Source organism: Coregonus clupeaformis, chromosome 10 (genome assembly GCF_020615455.1).
Source record: "Coregonus clupeaformis isolate EN_2021a chromosome 10, ASM2061545v1, whole genome shotgun sequence".
NCBI classification, from domain to species: domain Eukaryota; kingdom Metazoa; phylum Chordata; class Actinopteri; order Salmoniformes; family Salmonidae; genus Coregonus; species Coregonus clupeaformis.
Window position 1 is genome coordinate 34,870,824 of NC_059201.1, and position 12,523 is coordinate 34,883,346.

The 12,523-nt window shown below is 43.5% G+C and overlaps 1 protein-coding gene across 6 annotated transcripts in view; it reads right to left on the reverse strand.

Annotated features, from left to right (window-relative positions):
- Positions 1 to 782: 782 nt before the first annotated feature.
- The window catches only part of LOC121574821 (band 4.1-like protein 1), a 174,480-nt gene continuing 162,739 nt past the window's right edge, over positions 783 to 12,523 (reverse strand). For 4 of the 6 annotated variants that reach the window (XM_045222971.1, XM_045222972.1, XM_045222974.1 and 1 more), the window contains 6 exons: positions 8,681 to 8,761; positions 7,145 to 7,210; positions 4,816 to 4,911; positions 4,223 to 4,303; positions 3,966 to 4,082; positions 783 to 2,725 (listed from right to left, as the gene is read on the reverse strand). In XM_045222971.1, the coding sequence (XP_045078906.1) occupies positions 2,720 to 2,725; positions 3,966 to 4,082; positions 4,223 to 4,303; positions 4,816 to 4,911; positions 7,145 to 7,210; positions 8,681 to 8,761 (447 nt within the window). In that variant the 3' untranslated portion in view covers positions 783 to 2,719. The remainder of the gene's footprint in view (positions 2,726 to 3,965; positions 4,083 to 4,222; positions 4,304 to 4,815; positions 4,912 to 7,144; positions 7,211 to 8,680; positions 8,762 to 12,523) is intronic. The other 2 variants (XM_045222973.1, XM_041887423.2) reach the window with 2 other exon arrangements.

Genomic DNA, 12,523 nt, shown 5'->3' on the forward strand with positions numbered 1-12,523 from the left:
AATTAAAATGCATTCAAGCTGGTTGAGAGAATGCCAAGAGTGTGCAAAGCTGTCATCAAGGCAAAGGGTGGCTATTTGAAGAATCTCAAATATAAAATATATTTTGATTTGTTTAACACTTTTTTGGTTACTACATGATTCCATATGTGTTATTTCATAGTTTTGATGTCTTCACTATTATTCTACAATGTAGAAAATAGTAAAAATAAAGAAAAACCCTTGAATGAGTAGGTGTTCTAAAACCTTTGACCAGTAGTGTATGCATGACAGTTCACAGTTTTCTCCATTAAGTAGACTGATAATGGATTACAATAGCGTGAGGTGGCTACAGAGAGACAATTATTGCAAGTCTCACAAGCAGTTAAAACTGACCACTGTAATTAATATCACATCGGAGATGATTAGAGCAGATCGACACTCCAAAAATGAATCTGGTTATCCACATAGGGAACAATGCATAGTATGTAAATTCAACAGTTTGTTCCAGTATCATTTATTTTTCTTCTCTAACTGACTGACTGATGTATATTCAGCTGTTCAGTATAGCTTAAGAGGTTATGCAGAGAGTATTTGTGAACATGTACACGCTTTGGTGCTATCTAGAACCAAAAATTGTTATTCGGCTGTCCCCATAGGAGAACCCTTTGAATATCCTTTTTTGGTTTCAGGTAAGAACCTTTTTGGTTCCAATAGAACCTTCTTGGGTTCCATGTAGAACCCTTTCAACAGAGGGTTCTACATGGAACCCAAAAAGTTTCTACCTGGTACCAAAAAGGGTTCTACCTGGAACCAACAAGGGTGTTCCTATGGGGACAGCCGATGAACCCTTTTGGAACCCTTTTTTCTAAGAGTGTATCAAGGTTTGGCCAGGCAGGGCTATGAAGGCCTTGCTTGCTGTTCTGGAATAGAAAAGGGTTTCCAATTGTTCTGGTTCACCTCCTGTCTCTCTATCCAAGAGGATGGAGTTTGGGCTTAAACTTCCAACTTTATGAATCCAGGCGTTGTCTGTGAGGGTACTGAAAAAGGAATTACACGCATATACTTTTTAGGGAAGGAAAAAACTCACATTCACCACCACTCTTATAAATACAAACGTAGAACTCATACAACATGACTTAAAGACAACTCAAGTAAGTAAAAAATTCAAACATTTCCTCACATTTCATGAAATAATTAGAAACTTTAAATTAAATCCACTAATTTTGCTTTAAGAGTCCTACTGTGACCAGACTATGGCTTCGTCTCAAATGACACCCTTTTCCCTGTAGAGTGTACTAGTTTTGGTTAAAGTAGTGCACTACATGGGGAATAGGGTGCGATTTGACTTTTGCCCTACATGACCAGCATTTGAGACCGAAAGTATAACAGCAGGATGAAGGAAGGAGAACAGGATGAGGAGATGAGGACAGAAGGGGGGGGGATTCTGTTTGTTGTTAGCCGGAGAACGAGAGTCAGATCCTATAGAACTAGTATACCCTGAATGCTAAGTGGAGTCCCAACTCATAGTCTCTTCATGTTGTAGAAGTGTCTGTCCAAGTGTTCCTTCAGTTGACTCTCCTATCGGTATAGTCCCATCAGCTTTGGTTGACATGAAGTGTCTACACGTTGCAGAAGCATATTCCACAGAATCTTTCAGATATAGACTGAATGTTCTGCCATCTTGAGCACTTCCTGTGGACGTCAGTTCCTAGACAGGTCCGTATCGTATCGTTCATTACCTCAACTATGTAGAATCATGCATGTGAGTATGAGAAGCTAGTCGATACATTTATTTTATTTATTTTCTTAAACAAGCAAACACTGGACTTTAAATTGTATTCTTCTATTGTTACAAATGTTTAAAAAGCTAGTAAGACAGCTGTTTAATATATGTGTCACACTGGTGACAACAAGCGTTAAAGGCTGGCCATCACCACTGGCCCCTGCAGAGCACCCCTCCCCCAACCCCCTCTCCTCACACTCCACTCACCCATTCCCCATCCCCATGCTTCATGCATGACGTCAGCACAGAGCAGGCATCTCCATGGTGACCATATATGAGAGCAATTTTGAAGGGTGGGCTATTATTGACTTCTTGGCTAATAAATTACCAGTAGTTACAGGTAAGACAATCTGTTCTGGGGAAAGGTTGATCTGATTTAACAGTGGATTAAATCCTCATCCCTAATAATTTAATTGAACTACACTGATCAAGGGTGATGAACCGTTAACATGTCATTATGTTTGTACATGTACAGTCTGTCTGGGGATGTAGAATACCAGAACCACCATATTGATATCTCACAGATCCCATAGCTAAACATGGGGCAACACATAAACCCTATTCCTGCCATATTCTTTACAAGTCAGACCTCTTGGGGGGATATAATCACTGCAGCCTATTTCTCAGATTTGTGAGAACGGTCATGTTCTAAAAATCCCAGGGAATAGGCATTTCCCAGAGGAAGAGTGGTTGGGTGGGGTGGGGGGGATAAGGGGCGAGGGTGGGTCAGAGGCGGCATCACAGTCGGTTTTGGTTAAAGGGACAGGAGAGGAGGCGTATTGTGTTGTAGAGGAGACAGGGATTGTTTCAGGGAGTGCGGTCGCTCTGTTGTATTGTAGTATACACTGTGGGCAGGTTACTGTAGCCCTCTTGCGGCGCTGGCGTGGGGAGGGTCAGGGAGATGACGGGAGGCTCAGGTCATTTCCTGTCCCCACTCCCAGGAACCACCATGAGCGATCAGGACTGAAACAGAGAGAGAGAGCAACACACAGCTCTGTGAAACAGACTGACACCAGTGGGAAAACACAATATGTTTTTAATAACATGACATATGGCATACAGTTGAAGTCGGAAGTATACATACACTTAGGTTTGAGTCATTAAAACTCGTTTTTCAACCACTCTACAAATTTCTTGTTAACAAACTATAGTTTTGGCAAGTCAGTTAGGACATCTACTTTGTGCATGACACAAGTAATTTTTCCAACAATTGTTTACAGACAGATTACTTCACTTATAATTCACTGTATCACAATTCCAATGGGTCAGAAGTTTACATACACTAAGTTGACTGTGCCTTTCAACAGCTTGGAACAGCTTGGATTTACATACACTAAGTCTCCTAGAGATGAACGTACTTTGGTGCGAAAAGTGTAAATCAATCCCAGAACAACAGCAAAGGACCTTGTGAAGATGCTGGAGGAAACCGGTACAAAAGTATCTATATCCACAGTAAAACGTGTCCTATATCGACATAACCTGAAAGGCTGCTCAGCAAGGAAGAAGCCACTGCTCCAAAATCGCCATAAAAAAGCCAGCCTACGGTTTGCAACTGCACATTTATTTTATTTTTTTTACCTTTATTTAACCCTCCCGTTGTCCTAGGGTCAACTAGGCAAGTCAGTTAAGAACAAATTATTATTGTTATTACACTACCTAAAATGTCACTTGACAACCAGTGTTAGTGAATGTAGCATCATGTTTTGCCTAAAAATTGATTGTTTGGGAAATAATCTTGATTTTTAATGCTGTTAACCCGTTGTATAAAACCAATAATACACTCGAGGCCATGACATTTTTATCATGGCTGTGATGAGGTCATAGCCACGAGGAGTGAGAGGAAACTTTCAAATGCTGATTTCTGCCAGGCAAACACACACATATCTAACAGTGTTCCTTCCGTCCCTCTCCTCGCCCCTACCTGGGCTTGAACCAGGGACCCTCTGCACACATCGACAACAGTCACCTTCGAAGCATCGTTACCCATCGCTCCACAAAAGCCGCGGGAAACAACTACTTCAATGTCTCCGAGCGAGTGACGTCACCGATTGAAACGCTACTAGTGCGCACCTCTAACTAGCTAGCCATTTCACATCAGTTACACATACATACACACAAACTCTCTGTATCACTATCTCTCTACATATTGAGGCAATATACGATGGTCTCATGACAGTGATGTTTACATTGCAGCTCCACGTACCTCAGATTTCCTATGTTGCTCCTCAGTGGGAGACTCTGTTTCCCTGACAACCACTGCTTTTGTCACCAGCATGTCAGGGTGTTGCTGCTTGGCCTCCTGTATCGCCATCGCAAGGGCCTGCGTGACAAAAGTCACAGTTCACATTAATGGACATTCGCAATCTACAATATTAGTGTATTTGACTGTCATGAAAGACGCCTTACAATGTATTAAAACAGTATTATCACTCAGTAACGGCTGTGACTGTTGTTCCTCACCTGATGTTGGTCCACGTCATCATCTCCTGTGATGATGATCCTTTTCTCAATCCTGGTCTCCGAGTAGCCACCTTTCACTGTCTGAAACACAACACACACACATCCATTCAACAACAGCTCAACAACAATCTACAGATCACATAATTACTGTGACCTTTAGCTCTATAATGTATAAATATACTATTAAAGTTGCACTATGCTGAAATCGCTCTGCCATTGGTTGCTAAAACTCTAATAGTTCGCTCAATTTCAGTTTATGTGACAAAATACGCTAGTATAGTGTAGAGAATCATTGTACCATCTAAACCGCTGTGACATATATTTTCCATAACCAAAAATATTGTATTTTCAGCTGGTGTACAAAACCAAAAGTAATAGACACAAAAACTAAACTTAAGAATGGGAAGCATAGAAATAGCGCACATAGAACAGATCTACAGCTTCTTAGAGAGTAGAATGATAGATCTATAACTCACATTTCTATGTGAGTTTGGTCACCCTAAAAGTTACATATTGCCACTTTAAGTAGTGTCAAGTCTCATCACCAATTATTTTATATTTTTAAAGGCTGAAAATGAGACAGGAGGGTTTACCTTGGTAACTTGAGTTGTGGTTGCTGAGGTGACGTTGTCAGTGGTGACAGTCAGTGGGGACTCTACAGCCTCTCTGCCCAGGGTGCCTGCCTTCACCTGCAGCACGGTCATTAGGAGGAAGAAGGGTCACTTTCATTATAAGCACAGCTGCTTCAAACACTAACACACACACACACACATTTTTTTTTGCCGGAGTTACCCAGGGCCGAGCTCCAGCACCTTACTGGTCGAAAGAGGAGTAGGATAGAAAGGATAAGAGTACAAACCCAAACCCTAACCCTAAAATGGTAATACATTGTACTTACCCTAACCCTAGCCAAAACCCTAAAGCTAACCCTGCCTAACTCTAGCTTCATGTCTACAACCTGGCTCAACCCTAACCCTAGCCATAACTCTAATCTTAGATTATACACTGCTCAAAAAAATAAAGGGAACACTTAAACAACACAATGTAACTCCAAGTCAATCACACTTCTGTGAAATCAAACTGTCCACTTAGGAAGCAACACTGATTGACAATAAATTTCACATGCTGTTGTGCAAATGGAATAGACAACAGGTGGAAATTATAGGCAATTAGCAAGACACCCCCAATAAAGGACTGGTTTTGCAGGTGGTGACCACAGACCACTTCTCAGTTCCTATGCTTCCTGGCTGATGTTTTGGTCACTTTTGAATGCTGGCGGTGCATTCACTCTAGTGGTAGCATGAGACGGAGTCTACAACCCACACAAGTTGCTCAGGTAGTGCAGCGCATCCAGGATGGCACATCAATGCGAGCTGTGGCAAGAAGGTTTGCTGTGTCTGTCAGCGTAGTGTCCAGAGCATGGAGGCGCTACCAGGAGACAGGCCAGTACATCAGGAGACGTGGAGGAGGCCGTAGGAGGGCAACAACCCAGCAGCAGGACTGCTACCTCCGCCTTTGTGCAAGGAGGAGCAGGAGGAGCACTGCCAGAGCCCTGCAAAATGACCTCCAGCATGCCACAAATGTGCATGTGTCTGCTCAAACGGTCAGGAACAGACTCCATGAGGGTGGTATGAGGGCCCGACGTCCACAGGTGGGGGTTGTGCTTACAGCCCAACACCGTGCAGGACGTTTGGCATTTGCCAGAGAACACCAAGATTGGCAAATTCGCCACTGGCGCCCTGTGCTCTTCACAGATGAAAGCAGGTTCACACTGAGCACATGTGACAGAGTCTGGAGACGCCGTGGAGAACGTTCTGCTGCCTGCAACATCCTCCAGCATTACCGGTTTGGCGGTGGGTCAGTCATGGTGTGGGGTGGCATTTCTTTGGGGGGCCGCACAGCCCTCCATGTGCTCGCCAGAGGTAGCCTGACTGCCATTAGGTACCGAGATGAGATCCTCAGACCCCTTGTGAGACCATATGCTGGTGCGGTTGGCCCTGGGTTCCTCCTAATGCAAGACAATGCTAGACCTCATGTGGCTGGAGTGTGTCAGCAGTTCCTGCAAGAGGAAGGCATTGATGCTATGGACCGCCCGTTCCCCAGACCTGAATCCAATTGAGCACATCTGGGACATCATGTCTCGCTCCATCCACCAACGCCACGTTGCACCACAGACTCATCAGGAGCATGCCCAGGCGTTGTAGAGAGGCCACACACACTACTGAGCCTCATTTTGACTTGTTTTAAGGACATTACATCAAAGTTGGATCAGCCTGTAGTGTGGTTTTCCACTTTAATTTTGAGGGTGACTCCAAATCCAGACCTCCATGGGTTGATACATTTTATTTCCATTGATAATTTGTGTGTGATTTTGTTGTCAGCACATTCAACTATGTAAAGAAAAAAGTATTTAATAAGATTATTTCATTCATTCAGATCTAGGATGTGTTATTTTAGTGTTCCCTTTATTTTTTTGAGCAATGTATTAGATATTTCTTTAATGTCTGATTTTCACAGATATTTGTTTACGTACAACAAAATGCACTGCAATAGGGTGAGCGACATGGCATAGGCCAGATATAACATTAAACATACAAATCTTGGTATAACCTAACCCTAGCTTTATGTTCAATCCCGGCTAAACCCTTACCCCTCCAAATAATGTTCCCCCACTTCTGAATTCCCAATTTAACGCAGGCACAGACACAGACACAGACACACACACACACACTAGCCCAGCCAAAATACAACCAAATCTTTTCCCACCTCTCTCTCAATAAAACAACAGCTACATGGGGGCCATGCTGTGCTCTGTCATACTGTAGGACTGAATGCTTGGAGTCAGAGTAGTACAGTAATATAGTCAGTCTATTGAGTGAGGGGAGGGGAGGGGATGAATGGTGAGGTGAACTAGGTACTTACAGGGGAGCCATTTTCTTTACTAGGGAGAGGAGCCTCCTTCCTACTGCCAACTCCCTGGTTCTGGTTCTGGGATCAAGAGAGGGATGATGAGAGGGAGGAGAGGAAACGTCACATGGATGAAGGGATGAAGTCATCATGTTCATGCAGATTAAACTGATCTGGTAGAAGAGCAATGTGTCCATATGGGGACATACAGTCCTCAAGCCTGACTGTAGGGAATCAGAAGCAAGGTATTAGGATGAACCTATAAGCCAAGTTATAAAACAATAGGCAGCCAAGCAGAAAACCAAGTTATAAACCAATAGGCAGCCAAGCAGAAGTGTAGCATAACCCCTCCTGTCATGATCAAAACAGCATGTTGGGAGTAGTGAACTACATGTAGTTCAACTAGTAATTTAACTACATTTTGCAGTAGCTTGGTGGTAGTTGAACTAAATTCAAATCTACATTTTAGTCATTTAGCAGACGCTCTTATCCAGAGCAACTTACAGGAGCAATTAGGGTTAAGTGCCTTGCTCAAGGGCACAACGACAGATTTCTGACCTAGTCGGCTCGGGGATTTGTCCCAACAGTCTTAACCGCTAGGCTACCTGCCGCCTTACAGAAGTATGGTATCAACATGGTTATGTACCAACTAGTGAAGTTCAACTCAACAGATCCTCCTGTAATTATCAAAACAGCATGTATGTTGGCACTGTGATACAAATTGGAGTTAATTTAAACATTAAAGTGGCAATCAGCAGTTGAACAATAACAAAGCGTGCTGTCTGCCCGTTTCGGTAAAAAGCTGATAGATGGGGCTGGAGAAATGTAACCACTCTCAAATTCATAGACAGAGCAATGAATGCAAGGACTGACCATCAATGATAAAAACATGATTGTTTTAACCATGTTTTGAGGCTATATAGTGTTTATTTACATTTACTTTATTTACAAACATTGGAGTAAAACAAGCTTATATTTTGGGTTCTGATGGGGGACAACAGTTGAACTAAGCTCCTGAGGCATTTTTATATGTTATATTCTTCAAGAATCAATGGGTACATATCATTAATTTATAAGTCCAAACATGGATGTAGCAACTGCAGATTACCCCTTTAAGTGCCATAGAAAACACAAGCCGATTATGGGGTAGCAGTATGACACAAACTAGTGAGCTCTGCACGGTTGAGAAGGGGGGAGAAGTCTTCATTTTTTACAAGCTTCTTTTAAAAGGATGCACATGCAAATATTGTGAGGCAATATCATATCATGACAAAAAACTAAACAATCTGGCCACAATCTGGTAAAATATACTCTCTAAACTTGCAGCCCATTATTTTCACATTCAAAACCTGCCATGGCAGATTAGAGCAATTCTCTATACCCTGTTTACACCAGTCCAGTTCCTGTCAAATCCATCACGGGGAGTTAATGAGTGTGTGGTTCAGGGAGAAGGGTTGAGAATGTACAGCAGAGAATCAGACTGCAGCCAGAGCAAGCATAGCATAGCCTTCCAGCCTTTCTGCTGTTTTCAAGAGAGGTACTGACACATACCAGGTCGCCCTCTGGTGGCTGAGCCACATCAGTGCTGCTGGAGACCTTCGTGTCATTACAGTTGACGTCGGTCTCCATTTGCTGCAGATACACACACACACACACACACACACACACACACACACACACACACACACACACACACACATACAAACGCTACTGTATCGTGGCTTACTACAAATCAAGAGCACATCTGCCCAAGAGGCTCTACACCATAGAAATATCCATCTGTTATCTATTAGACTGTCCACCTATTCTAGTCATTCTATTGCCATGCTTAGCACGTCTTTACATTTGACATTTTAGTCATTTAGCAGACGCTCTTATCCAGAGCAACTTACAGTTAGTGAGTGCATACATTTTTATTTTTATTTTTATTTTCTTCACTGATAAGTGAAAACTTTGACTTGAGTTTCCACTTCAAAGGCACCCTCTCCAGATCACTGACACAGCTCATCCTCGTCATTAGATGAATGGCACACCAGAGAGGAACTAATTACATTTTAATCAGGCACCTGTTGGGGCTGCCACAGCTTCATGCTCAGACTAGAGATGAATGGAGCTCCCGCATGCTTTCATCATTCTCGTTAATTTCCTGTCAATACTTTAATCCCTCCATAATGATGCTATTATGTCATTGTGGTCGTGAGAATAAGGCACTCAGTCTAATCAAGATCTGTAGAGATATGAAGAGAAAAAGGCTAATCTATATTAGGATATACCATAGACTCAGGGCCGGCGTTATGGGCAGGTCTTAGGGGGGCTGGCCCACCCTAACGTAACTCCTGGCCCGCCCTACCATACCTCCTTGCCCGTCCAAATAAAATATTAAAATATTGATAATTTATTTGACCGAGACGCACGCCGACAGAAAGAACCATCATTGTCAGATAAAGCATCCGAACAAGCGAAACAGCGCTTCTCTGTCTCAGTATGTGCCAGACCGCATCAGATACATGAGGCTACATATTGTAAGACAGAAGGGCGCTGTTTCAGCCGATCTGAGGCTATTTTTGGACTAACATGCGAAGGTAACCTACTGTTTGAAGTGATTCGTTTTACAATCAGATGAAAATATCCTGACTAGTTGTGTTTGTCAAGTCCTCCTCTTGTTCACCATCCAAAGGACACAGGGACAACTCAAATTTCTGACTCAATCTTTTTTATTTTTAGTTTGCTTTCAGTTGATTGGTCTGTCCAGTAAATTAGCCAGTAAATTAGCCAGTAAATTAGGTTGTAAACCTTTAAAGACAGAATAAAAAGTTACCATTTTAATGAACTTAAATTAGTTTAAACATTTAAATAAACATTCTAAATAACTTAAGTGAATTAACCATTTACCATTGGCGTCTTTGGACTGAACTTGGAGTCTTCTCTCTGAAGTTTGTTCTTCTGAATGATTGAGCCCCTCCATGCCTTCACAGTGAACACATCAGTGAAAATGACTGATCAGGTGACAAGCAGCCGGTTTGCTGCTGCTGGTCCACTCTGGGAAGTGTAGTTCTTTGACTCACTCCTGAGATTCAGCTCAACACCTCCCACTTGAGCTCCTGGTTTTTTCAAATCCAGAGAGGTCACACAAGCCCTTCCCACCTCTGTTTGTTCTTCAATGGGAAGTAGAATGACAAGGCGTCTGACATCTCTATGAAGAATTGTGGCTGGGATTTTGGTTTGAAGCCTCTTCGTTCTTTCACCGTTTGCTCTTGTGGGCCCTTTTTGCTGTTTGACTTTGTGATGTGAACAGGATAGCTGGGAAAAGTCTTCACAAGCACATCTCTTACGATGCCTTTGCTGTCAGCATTGACACCGACCACTCTAGCCAGCTTGTACTGTCCTCTTAGGGCGTTTTGGTCAGCCAACCAGACCACATCTCCAACAGCAACATTTCGCTCTTTGGTGTGCCATTTGTTCCTTATGAACAGATTAGGTCCAGCCAATTGGCTCCACTTCTTCCAGAAATGGCTTAACTCTGCTTGAATATGTTTAAGTCTTTTGTAAGGGTAGCCATCAAACTGGAAATCTCCAGGGTCTCCCTTTGGATTGGTACGTCCTAAAAGCAGAGAATTTGGGGTGATGTACTCTACACAGTCTTCTCTGCTTTGAGTTCTTGCATCGATGGGTCTCTCATTAGCAAGGTTGGCTGCCATGAAGAGAAAAGTTTGGAATTCTCCCCACGTGAAAACACCATCTCCACCAAGTTTGCTCAACGCCCGCTTCACTACTTTGACAGCTGCCTCTGCGGCACCATTCCTATGGGGAGAGTCTGCAGGGTGGATCTTCCATGACCATTCTGTACCATGCTTGGCAGCTGTGTCTTCAAGTTCAGACTTGTTTAGTTGGTTAAGGAATTTTTGAAGTGCGGGTTTGGCTCCCACAAAGTTAGTGCCAGGGTCTGACCAGAGTTTCCTGGGGTGTCCTCTCAGTGAAGTGAACCTTTGATAGGCTAGCAGGAATCCTTCAGATGACATGTCACTCACCACTTCAGTGTGTATGGCTCGGGAAGCCATGCAGCAGAAGACTATTCCCCATACTTTGAGTCTAGTTATTTTCTTGACCTCATCTTTCACTTCATAAGGGCCGAACAGGTCCATGGTGGTGAATTCAAAAGGTGCAGCTGGGCCTGTTCGCTCTAGAGGCAGGTCAGCCATGATTTGTTGACACTGTTTTGCTTTGTTTTTCCTGCAGACCACACAGCTGTCAACCATTTTCTTGGCAAGTCTACGGCCTTTTATTACCCAGGCTTTCTTCCTCATCCGGAGAAGGGTTCCCGCCACTCCCTCGTGGTTTGCTTTGTGGGATTCTTGTGCCAGCAGTGTAGACACCCATGCTTCAAAGGGTAAAACTGGCACTGCTGTCTTATCTTCGTTGAATGTCTGAATTCTGCCTCCACAAACTAGCAGCCCAGAGTTCACATCTTTGTACTCTGTCAGTCTGCTTAGAGTTGTGTCTGAAAAATCTGTACCTTCTTGAGCTGCGAGGAAAAGGTATTTGAGTGCATCTTCATGTTCTTTGACAGTCAGCACAGGTTGCTTGGGTGATCTTACCTCCCTCTTTGCCTGTTTAGGGGCCCGGCCCTTCCTCTTCAGCCACTGCTTGGCTGCTAGACAAACCCAGGCAACGACTCTCACCAGTTTGGACAGGCTACTGAATCTTCTTACTTCCACAAGATCTTTAACCCAGCCAGTGGGCTTCCTTCTAAGAAGAGTTGGGTTTACCACAGGTATTCCCTCTTGAGTTTCACTCTTTGGACTTTCCTGAGTGCCTTGTAGGTCTTCTTTCTGCTGACTACTTCTTGCTTGAGCTCTTGTTAATGCACCTGAGAATGCCTTCCTCTGGAGCTTGTTTACACTCTCCCTGGCATGAGCTGCAACCTCTCCAGCTGATTTTATAGGCCACTCCTCCACTGGCCACTTTAGGAACTCTGGTCCATTTTGCCATGTGGAATTCTCCTTCAAATCTTCAGGAGCACCCCCTCTTGTTATGATATCAGCTATGTTTAGATCCCCACGGATCCACCACCAGTCTTGCACTTGTCCAGCCTTCTGGATTTCACCCACTCTATTTGCAAAGAAGGTTTTGTACCCATAACTGACTCTTTGAATGGCTCCCAAGACCGTTTGACTGTCAAGTAGATGGAACCATCTCTCGATCTTCATTCGAGCATGCTTTTCCACATACTTCCTGATCCTGGCTGCGAAGACAGCACCACAGATCTCAGCTTTTACAGCTTCTCCCTTCTGATCCAGGGGTGTCAGCTTGGCTTTTGATTCAACGAATCGAACTTTAGTCCCTTGACTTGTCTCCCATCTTAAGTACATCACAGCTCCATAGGTTTTGTCACTT